At 45.6% G+C, this 11350-nt stretch overlaps 1 protein-coding gene across 1 annotated transcript; it reads left to right on the top strand.

Annotated features, from left to right (window-relative positions):
* The first annotated feature begins 7272 nt into the window (after positions 1-7272).
* On the top strand, positions 7273-10855 carry SLITRK1 (SLIT and NTRK like family member 1). Its single transcript, XM_056489552.1, has one exon. It carries the CDS (start codon positions 7533-7535, stop codon positions 9609-9611), a length of 2079 nt encoding a protein of 692 aa, XP_056345527.1. The 5' UTR covers positions 7273-7532; the 3' UTR covers positions 9612-10855.
* Positions 10856-11350: the final 495 nt, after the last annotated feature.

Genomic DNA, 11350 nt, shown 5'->3' with positions numbered 1-11350 from the left:
AAAGATTTTTGTTTCGTTTAGTTTTGTTTTGATTTTTGAATAGGTTCTTTCTATAAATCAGTAGTTCTGCATCTGTGAAATACTGGGTAGAAGGCAGGGCTGAGCCTTCTGAGACTTGGGTCTATTTCTAGTGCCATCAACGGCTTGACATGTGACCTTCCCAAGGTCAGTGCTTCTGTTTTCCAATCTGTTGAGCAAATAAAATTATATTTTATTCTCCTGTAAAAGCTCTGAGAACGGTTGACAAAAAGAGAAGGAACCGAGTATTCCTGTTCCATAAGATTTGACTTTTTTTGGTTATGCCCCTGAGTAATGATGATAATTACTTCAGCCACCATATTTGTTCATCACGAATTTCAAAGCACATTTGGGCTCCCACCTGTAACACCTTCCACTTCCTGAAACTAAGAAACTGAGGCATGAGAAAGAGTTGCACAGAGTCGCATCACCAAACTATTGGTGGAGGCAGGTCTTTTCCTCAGTTCAGCATTCTGAGAAACATTTTCCTCTTCATTATTAAACAATGAAAATAAGTAATGGTTAAAGAGAGCAGAGACATAAGTTCTCATCTACTTTTTTCCATTTATATGATCCTTATGTTGCTCTGAGACTGTGCTATGAAAATGGCTAAGAAAATAATTAATTATTGAAAATACATTATAGATCTATTATTCAAGCTGATGTTGTTCAGTGGGATTACTTGTGCAAGCAATAGATTGAAAGTCTGGATAGTTTTTTTCCTGCAGGATTTTTTTTTTTTTAATAGCTAGAAAGATATTATTTAATGCCTTGTGTATATCTAAATGACACTGATTTTTTTTTATCTCATGTCTCATCATTAAAGTTTTTATCAATTGAAGAAAGTAATTTTTAACTAACTTTAAATTGTATGAATGAGTGTTACTAAACTACCTTGGTCACTTGAATATGTTGCAAAGTAACCAGCTGTTTCAACCTTTTGCTTGTGTTCAGTCAGACATGGGACACACAGGAAAAGAATGAAATAAGCAAGCAATCAAAACTACAAAAAGATCATATAGCAAAAGTGCAGTGCTATCTTGTGTATTGATCACACTACGTGGAAGTCATGTCTTGTAGCATGTTGAGAATTGTTGTAACAAGGTACTTAAAATGATAATGCTAGAATCTTCAGAAAAAAATTTGCTGAGATTAGACTGTGGTGTAAGTGTTATCACTTCTTATTAAAGGCTGCAATGTAATACTAGTACATTTCCTGTTATAGCTGACTAAAAGAACAAATATTTCTCACAGCTCCAGTTAATTTCATTGTAATGTTTTTCCCCAGCCTAAATGTATGTCTTTTATCACAAAGCAAAAGAAAAAAAAATAAAAATTGTGTACTTCAGTGCTGCAGTGCCGAATGCTGCAATGCTAAACTTAGGAAGCCAAAGCCTGGAATGAAATCCCGGTCCTCAAGTCAGGCAACCAACCATCTCACGTATTGCTCTGGGAAAGGCAGAAACTAGGCCTTATGTCAGGACTGAGAGCACGGAAGAGGCAGCTGGGAGGACATTTCAAATTAAATGCTGCAGTGGAATCTCAGTTCACATTCTGGGGTCAGGGCTGCAGCAAAACCATCTCTCTCCATCTGGGCTCCTCAACTTGAAATTCTCCAGTGAAAACAGACAACCCACTTCTGTTGTGTCAAAGTTTTAAAGTGTGTGTGTGAGTCTGTGTGTATGTGTGAGAGTGAGTTCTGAGATGAGAGGAATAAAAGGAGGAGGGTGACTCAGCTCAGCTTCCTATCTCTCCTAAACAACAGCACAGTGAGCAGAACATACTTTCCCAGAGAAGACACAAGGTCAAATCACTACTAAGTTGGAAGGCGATTAATTCTGTCCCAATAGCAACACCTTACATTTGAACAAAAGGCCACTCCAGAAGACAGTAGGCTGCAGGAAAATAAAGAGAAAAAGAAAAATTAAAGAAACAGAGAAGGAAAGATAAAACATAAATGTCTGTCTGAATTGCCTCCTTTGCCAAACATCTATTCTGGATACTGTCATCAGTAAGTACACTAGCTGTGGGGATTGGTCCTGTCGTTAGAACTTCTCAGGTGCTTCAGTGACTTTAATGCAAGCAATCATCATAGAAAGTGGGTCAGAAACTCAGATCAATATATAGAGTTTAAATAAGAAATTCTGGTCAGGACCTACTCGCTAAATACATCTCTTTCTTCCGCATCATCAGGATTTCAAAGTGAAATGACTACACGGTTTTTATGGGAGACTACACACAAGATGGATGCAAAATCTGTCCATCTTTCTGACTCCTATTTCCTTTTTTAACACCTAAGGTTTTAACCTTTTAAGATTAACCCTGTGACCTATTCAGCCACTGTTTCAAACACAAAATTACCTTGAGGTCTGATGACAATCTATACTGGAGAAGAATGTCAATGGGTTTTGCTGTCTGCTCCATAATCTAACCACCTGATATGTGAAGTTTATTAGGTCATACTGAGTCTCACATGAAAGCACAAAGCAAGCAAGTCCTCCCAAGGCTGTGCACAGCTTGACAAGTGCTGTAACTCATGCTCCCCTACTGCCTTTCCATGGTTCAAGGGATCACAGAATTATTTTTCTTGTAAAGTAGAACAGCTGCAGCAAGAGGGTTGGTAGCCCGGTGGTTGAGTGTATGAGCCAAGAAAGAAAAACATGTGGGCTGGCTCTTACACTGCAAAAGATGAAGAATTTTTTATTTTCTCATCATGAGCCAGTCTCCTACTCACTAGATAGAAGTAGGCAAACCACTTCTCTAACTTTCTTTTCTTTAGTCATCATCATCCACCACTGCATCATTTGCAAAACTCCGTCTGGTGAACATATCACAGGGAGACTGGGAACACACTCACATGCCATTACCCTTAGAAAAATGGAAACATGAAGGAGAAAATTATCTTGTTTTGGGAGCCTTGTTAGATCTAATTGCAGTTTACATAGAAATCCAGTAGCTGTGTGTGAGGAGGAGATCCTAATATTAGCTTAAACCCTTCCACCCTTAGTTAGAACTTGTTTATCTGAGCTGGGTTGAAGTCGTATACACTGAGAAACACAATTTCTGCATGAGCTGCAACATATGGAGACATCTAAGTTAACTACCAGCCTGTGCTAAATTCCATAGCCAAAGCCTGAACAAAGACATAACTTCAAATTAAATAATGATCCTATAATTCTTTTATTTGCTTGTCTAGCATGATTTGTAGTGCACATATGCAGATGTTTATATGCAAATGTATATAGTGTGTGTGTGTGGATCCACACACAGCATCATGTCTACAGATGTCTTTATACCTCCATAGAAATAATGAAGCCAATTTTACAGAACATAGCACAAACACTGAAATCAGGATATCTACCATGATAATTGCACTCTTCTCTAGAACCATTACAGATGGTCTGAGTTCTGCTCTGCAAGTTCTACAGTGTTAGATGAAGTAACTAGCTTTTTAACATGTTCCAAAGTAGCACAAATATACCCTTACCAGTGTTACTTACATATCCATAGCAACAGGGAGTTGGGGGATTACTAATTGGGAAAATGAAGAAGTATTCCACTACCTTTTCCTATTTCAAGTAATTTTCCATATTATGAGTAAACCCATTTCTATTCTAAGTTGCATCATTTGGCTTGTATGTGGTTAAATATGGAGACCTAACACCCAGAGGAAAGGTATAAGTAGGTGGCTTATTGTTTTAGGTTTCTGAAATTTGCAGATGGAAACGTGAGGTAAAAGATAACAGTCAAGGACAATATACTTGTATACCCTTTCCCTTATCTGATCTTCTGGATAATTTAGAGGGGATTATGTGAGTTCTGTTTATACACACACTCTAAATAACAGAGTAAAACATTTCAGCTCCCAATCAACCCGACCCAGGAATAGGTATTTCCTTAAAACTCTTAAAGGTAGGCCTCTTATCCTAGGATACATGTTTCCAAACTTAATTCAATAACATGAAAAAAACCTAGCAATTTAGGATTGTGACACTGAGTAATGGTAGATTAATGTTCTGGATCTTTCCGTGTAGCTTGACTCATAGAATAAAAAACTTCAGATATCAAATCTCGAATGGATGGTGCCTTTTCTCATCCTCTCTGAATTGTCTCCTAGATGTTAACTTTTGCGTAGCAGATGCTCTCTCAGTACATATATTTTAAATACAAGACATCAATCTCCAAAGTATACAGTTGAAAACACAATGGCTTCCTTAGATAAATACTCCTTTGGCAGTTACACAGCATCCATCCAGAAACACTCTTATTTCTTCTGGCATTTTTTTTTAGTGTTTGGGTTTTAACCACTTTGAAATTCCAGTTCCCCAGATGGCTTCCACCAGTTCCCACCTCTCAGCAGATCCTTTGTAAGAATCAGGCAATCTGTCCTTCATGCTTTGACAACAGGTCATTGTCTCCTTCCATTTATTCAATTCATATTATTTATTTAATATCTTGTTAATGTTCAGGTCTTCTGGTTGCATTTTGATTGTTTTTATGGTGTCTGAGCAATTTTAATAACACAAAGGCAAAGATGCTTGGAAGCTTTATTCTAAGGTAGGAGGAGAACAAGTCCTCCTGCCCCACACCCCAGGAAGTCTTCAGCAGGCTCCAGTTTTTCAATGTTTCCTCTGCAAAGACCTTGTTCACAGCGATCTTGTCACTGCTGCTGACACCAAGTTAGTGTGTTCTTGACCCCCACCTTGACCCTCTTCGCTTCCTCTGACTGTCCTGCTTCTCTCCATGGATTGTCATAGGGCTTTCTTGTGTCCATTTTCCTTGCACTTTGAGGCTGCAATTTTTGATCCATAGAAGGTTTTCAGACAGCTTGACAACCCCCACCCTTCCACCTAACATCACTGAGAGACAAAGTCAAAGTAACCATCAGGAAAAATTAATTAATGTTCCCCAATGTGGCACCAAGTTTCCTTTCCTCTTTTCCTAGTGAAACCACTGTTATATTTCTTGTTGTCAGCTTTCTGTCTCAGTGGCATTTTATCTTTTCTAGCCCATTTGTAGTTTACTGGATAAGTTTTTTCAGGGTCAGGATATCTCTCTGTCTGTCTTGTTTCCTACTCCTGTCCCATTGCCTACCTCTCTTCCCCCTCCCTTCCTGGTCTCTGCCCGCCAGAACAAACCAAAAGTCAAAATATTCATCCTGGGGACTTGAAATGGCCACTGTAACTGTTATGATTTGTCTGTGGTCTAATTACATTAATTTGATAAAATCATCATCGGCAGGATGTCTAATTTATTTGCAAGCGGTAGCCAGGGAGAAGCTTTGACCAAATTAACATGCCGCCGGGACCAGGGGCTGTAGGCTCCATATGGTTCTCTGGATTTTCCTATAAATAGCCCTCCCCCAGCCCACTCCCGCGGTTACATCCCCCCTACCAGTATGCCGCAAAGTTCACCAGCGGCGCCGGACTCCAGAGGCGCAGCCCTGGGCGGCAGGAGGCACCAGGAGGCTGGGCAGCTCTCCCGCCTTCGCGCCTCCTCCCCGTCCTCCTCCTCCTCCTGTCCTTCTCCCCCTCCCCCTCCTCTTCGTCCTCCTCCTCTTCCCCCTCCTTCTCCTCCTCCTCCTCCTCCTCCTCCTCAGAGTGAGGCAGGGGAAACGCGGGTTTCCACTTGCACCACCAGAGGTGCAACTGGTTCTTCGCTCGTAGGCATCTGAAACCCGTCCAAATGATGCAGAAACTTTTGTGTGCTTGGCTGCTGTCTTTAAGGCCAGGCACCGATTTTTCCGCTGTGTAATCTCTTTTGTCAGAAGGGTGGGAGCTGGAAAAGGGCAGCGCGGGGGGAGGGAAGGGGCGAGAAGCAGGGTGCCGAGGGAAGCAGGCGTTTTATTTCCACAGAGAGTATATAAGGAGCATCCCTAGCGAAATGTCTATGCATGGACATACACGCATCTCTAGATTTTTATACAGAGATAAGAATAACCGTCAGTTTCTACCCTCCCCTGCCCTCCTTAAGGGAGACACTACACTCCGTGGGAACAGGTAGCGTGAACCGCTAACAGTGCAGCAATCCCCTCCCCCTATCTACCCTCTGCTCTGTGATCATCTAAATTATGAAAAATAGTGCATTAATCTACGGTTCGACATCGCATAGAGAACACCAGCAAGAGACAAAATCCAGCATAAAACACCCTAGACTGCAGGGGAGGAAGAAACGCACTTAAAACAACGATAAAAATGGCGTGCAGAATAATTACCTCAAATTGCTATTCGCTTGACACCCTGACACTAATTCTGTTCAAGTCATTGGGAAATACAATAAGGCAAACGAGCCTTCCGCTCCTTCTTGTGCAGGTGTGAGTGTGTGTGAATGCGGGCAATAAGGAACAGGTCGGGAGGAGGAGAATGCTAAACTTTCCATTTTAAAAGAAAATAAATAAATTAAATAATCCATTTAGAAGAACGCATCTAAATAGATCTACAGCTTTTAATGCCAGCGTTTTTAACGCTGCCCTGTACGTGGATTGATTTTTTTTTTTTTTTTCTTCTCCAGCATTCCCTCAGCAGATGGATTTTTGCCACTGCAGCTCAGCAGAGGGTGTCAGATCTTTCAGTGTGCACCAGGTTGAAACGAGCAGAGCCTCTTAGCAACTCTCCCTCTGCGTGCATGTGAGTGTGTGCGAGCGTGCGGCTCGGCAGCAGCGGAAGAAAAAGGAAAGAAGAGCGAGCGAGGGAGCGAGGAGGGGAGGCAGCGCTGCCGTCAGGGCGAGGCGAGGCGAGGCGCGGCGCGGGCGGACGGGCGGGCTGCCCCGGCCCCGGCCCCGGCCCCGGCCCCGCGGCAGGCTCCGGCCGCCGGCGGGCATGGGCAGCCGCGCACCGCAGCGGCGGGGGCAGGCGCGGCGCGGCGCCGGCGGCTCGGCGGGCAGCGCCTAGGCTGGGGCGGCAGCGCCGGGCGGGAGGCGCCTTCAGCACCGCGGCGCTGGACAGCGCCCGGCGGGCTCGGGCGGGAGCGCGGCTCGCTCCGCGCCGCGCGGCAAGGTCAGCGCGCGGGGCCGGCCCCGCGCAGCCTCCGCGGCAGCGCGCAGCGCCGCTCCCCCCGCGCCAACCCGGCATGCAGCGGCGGCCGGGGCCAGCAGCACCGCGCCGGTGAGCCAGCCCGGCCGGCAGACCTCCGCTTAGCTGCCCGGCAGGCGTCAGGGAGGGCGAGCGAGGAGGGGGATTTTTTTTATTTTTTTTTTCCTTCTACTTTTTTTTTTTTTTTTTTTTTTTTTTTTTTTCGCCTGCCTTGCAGTACGTGCCTGGATAGTTTGTGGATATAATTACTGACTGGAATCTGGGCTGTTGCAGTTGTGCGTGGGGGGGAGAGAGGAGAAAAGAAAGCATCCCCCCCCTCCGCCGACCCTCCCTGCTCCCCCCCACACATTTTTTTTTTTTCCTCCCCCTTTGCTGGTGGTTCGGACATTTAATGTATTGAATGAACTGGAATTGCTTTCCGTGTGAGGAGGATGGTTGCTGTTACTTTGTGATGAGATCGGGAATGAATTGCTCGGTTTAAAAATGCTGCTTTGGATTCTGTTGCTGGAGACGTCTCTTTGTTTTGCTGCTGGAAACGTTACAGGGGACGTTTGCAAAGAGAAGATCTGTGCCTGCAACGAGATAGAAGGGGATTTGCACGTAGACTGTGAGAAAAAGGGATTTACCAGCCTGCAACATTTCACCGCCCCAACTTCCCAATTTTACCATTTATTCCTGCATGGCAATTCCCTGACTCGACTTTTCCCTAATGAGTTTGCTAACTTTTACAATGCGGTCAGTTTGCACATGGAAAACAACGGTTTGCATGAGATTGTTCCTGGGGCTTTCCTTGGGCTGCAGCTGGTGAAACGCTTGCACATAAACAACAACAAGATCAAATCGTTCAGGAAGCAGACTTTCCTGGGGCTGGACGATCTGGAATACCTCCAGGCAGATTTTAATCTGTTGCGGGATATTGACCCGGGAGCGTTTAGGGACTTAAACAAGCTAGAGGTGCTGATTTTAAATGACAACCTCATCAGCACCTTGCCCCCCAATGTGTTTCAATATGTGCCGATCACCCACCTCGACCTCCGGGGAAACCGTCTTAAAACCTTGCCTTACGAGGAGGTCCTGGAGCAGATCCCAGGCATTGCTGAAATCCTGCTAGAGGATAACCCCTGGGACTGCACTTGCGATCTGCTGTCGTTGAAAGAATGGCTGGAAAACATACCTAAAAACGCTTTGATCGGCAGAGTGATTTGTGAAGCTCCCACTAGGTTGCAGGGCAAAGATTTAAATGAGACCACAGAGCAGGAGCTGTGTAAAAAGAACAGAGTAGATTCCAGCCTAGCTGCTCCCCCTGCCGAAGAAGAAACCTGCGATCCTGGTCCCATTCCAACCCCCTTTAAAATACATGGCAAAGAAGACCCTGCCACGCCAGGATCTGCTCCAAACGGAGGTACAAAGATTCCTGTCAACTGGCAAATCAAGACCAAACCCACTGCTGCCGTGTCGACAGTGAGTGCGAAGAGCAAGCTACCGGCTACCTTTTCCTGCCCGCACATCTGCAGCTGTGATCAGATCCCTGGCTCAGGTTTAAAGGTTAATTGCAATGATAGGAATGTGAGCAGCTTGGTGGATTTGAAGCCCAAGCCCTCCAATGTGCAGGAGCTGTTTCTGAGAGACAACAAAATACACACCATCAGGAAATCCCACTTTCTGGATTACCGAAAACTTAATTTACTCGATCTGGGCAACAACAACATTGCCACTGTTGAGAACAACACCTTCAAGAACCTCTTTGATCTCCGATGGCTCTACATGGATAGCAACTACTTAGACACCCTGTCCCGGGAGAAATTCGCTGGGCTGCAAAACCTGGAGTATCTGAACGTGGAGTTTAATGGGATCCAGATGATCATGCCTGGCACCTTCAATGCGATGCCCAAACTGAGAGTCCTCATCCTCAACAACAATCTGCTGAGGTCTCTCCCAGTAGACGTCTTCGCCGGGGTCTCGCTTTCCAAGCTGAGCATACACAACAATTATTTCATGTACCTCCCGGTGGCGGGGGTGCTGGACCAGCTCACCTCCATCACCCAGATCGACCTGCACGGCAACCCATGGGACTGTACTTGCCCTATCGTGCCTTTCAAACAGTGGGCAGAGATGCTGCGCCCCAAGGTGATTATGAGTGACCTGAGGTGTGAGTCCCCTGAAGATTTCTTCAAGGAGGATTTTGAGTCTCTCTCCAACGATGTGATTTGCCCTCAGTTAAAAATCTCTCCCACATTAACTTCTTCTAACAAAAACAGCACCGGGTTGACAGAGACAGGTACTCACTCCAACTCCTACTTGGAGACCAGCCGGGTCTCTATTTCGGTGCTAGTGCCAGGGCTTCTGCTGGTTTTTGTGACCTCTGCCTTCACAGTGGTTGGCATGCTGGTTTTCATCCTGAGGAACAGAAAGCGGTCCAAGAGGAGGGACGCCAACTCCTCTGCATCAGAAATCAACTCCTTGCAGACGGTCTGCGACTCGTCCTACTGGCACAACGGGCCCTACAGCGCCGACGGGGCCCACAGGGTGTACGACTGCGGCTCCCACTCCCTGTCGGACTGAGGCGGCGGCGGGGCGGGGGCGGCCGCCTCCCGGGACCGGCCCTTCACGCACCGGCCGGGGACAGCTCTGCACCTCCGCTGCTACCTTTTGTGAGAAGCGAAACACAGACACACGCACGCCCTTCCTCACGACCCCACAGCAAGCGCCGAGGCCCAGTGGGCGGCGGGGGGAGCCCGGCGCCGAGCGCATCCCCGCAGCGCCGCGCACCCGGAGCGCTGCGCGCATCCCCCGCCTGTGCGCGGCCGGCGCAGCGACAGACAGACGAGGAGCAGCTTCCTTCGGCTCCGGCAGGGCGGAACACGGCTCCTGCTTTTGTTGGGCTTTTGTTCAGTGTGTTGGGGTTTGCTTTTTTTGCCCTTTTCCCTTGTGGACCGAGCCCTTTCCAAGCGGCCGGGAAAACTAGGGGGGCAGAGGACTGGTGTTGGCCTCCTCCTGACGGCAAAGCAGGAGTGGAAAGTTGCACGAAGGCATGAATGTAATGTAAATAAATGACTCGAAACAGACAAATGAACAAAAAAAAAAAAAAAAAAAAAAAAAAAAGTGCTGCATGGCTCGCATGGATACAACGCACCCCAGGGACGCTCCAGCTCCCGACTGGAAGCAGCGTCTAGTTCACACCATCATCCCTCTTACCTGATAAGTCCCTTCGTATCAAACCTTCTATATACGAAATACAGTATAATAATAAAAAGTGCCATTTCGCCAGTTTTATTTTGTGTGATCAATAGGCAGTAGAGATCGTACTTTTACCGTGGAAAAAAATTGTAAAGATTTTATTTAAGACATAGTTGCATGAATATTCTCATTGGATTTTTTTAAATTTTTTATTTTTATGTCTAGGTGGGAATTACTTTGTTGGGAGAGATTTGCTTTGTTGGTAATGGGTTATGTTTCGTTTTTCGGGGGAGGTGGGGAGGGTAGGCTTTGGTTTTGTTTTCTCTCTCTTCTTTTTCAATATACATAATCAGTATTGCCTTTCCATCTGAATGTAAAAATTAGTACCCTTGATTTCTATTATGGTAACAGTGTAAACATACAAAAAAAAAAAAAAATCCAAGGCAGTTAAGCATGACCAATTAATGTCACTCTAGAGCTTAGGCTGCAAAGTTTAATGGTAGAAAATTCTGTGCTGTTGTAAATCTTACTATAACTTGAGGAAAACAGAACTGAGGAAGCAAGTGAAACTTACTAATTATATTCGAGGATTTTATAATGGCATATTTTTTCAGTATTAAAGTGAAAATGTTTTCAACTCCGGGTCCTTACCATTTTTCCAGCATCCAATTCTTGCAAACGGGTTACTTGGGTTTAGGGGACAGAGCCTCCTTTCAGTGCTCTGTGGTTTTTTTCCTCACTCCCTCCCTCCCTTTCTTTCCCTCCCTTCCTCTTTCTCATTCATTCACAGGCAGAGGCACAAACACCCTTCCTTCCCCCCTTTCCCAATGTAAATAACACATAGAAGTTTCCTGCCTGCCTCCTCCCCTCTCTCTCTCCTCTCTCTCTTTTTTTTTTTTTTTTTTTTTTTTTTTTTTTTTTTTAACGAGGCTGTGAATCCCTTTATTAATACTGTGAATCTCATGCTGATGCCGCTGCTGTCACCGCCTCTGCTGCACACACTGCAGACATATTAGGGATGTTAGTGGGAATTTGCTTTAAGCTCTGCCCAGCGCGGTCTCATTACGCTGGAGCCGAATTTCCGCGGCCAGAATTCCCGCCCGGGAGCTGCGTGCCCGCTGGGG

This window comes from Oenanthe melanoleuca, chromosome 1 (assembly GCF_029582105.1).
Source record: "Oenanthe melanoleuca isolate GR-GAL-2019-014 chromosome 1, OMel1.0, whole genome shotgun sequence".
Classification (NCBI taxonomy): domain Eukaryota; kingdom Metazoa; phylum Chordata; class Aves; order Passeriformes; family Muscicapidae; genus Oenanthe; species Oenanthe melanoleuca.
Note: the sequence above shows the minus strand (reverse complement) of the source record. Positions and strands in the feature narration are given on the sequence as shown.

Excerpts from the sequence above, each read along its gene's own strand:
- SLITRK1 (XM_056489552.1), top strand. The coding sequence starts at position 7,533 with ATGCTGCTTTGGATTCTGTTGCTGGAGACGTCTCTTTGTTTTGCTGCT.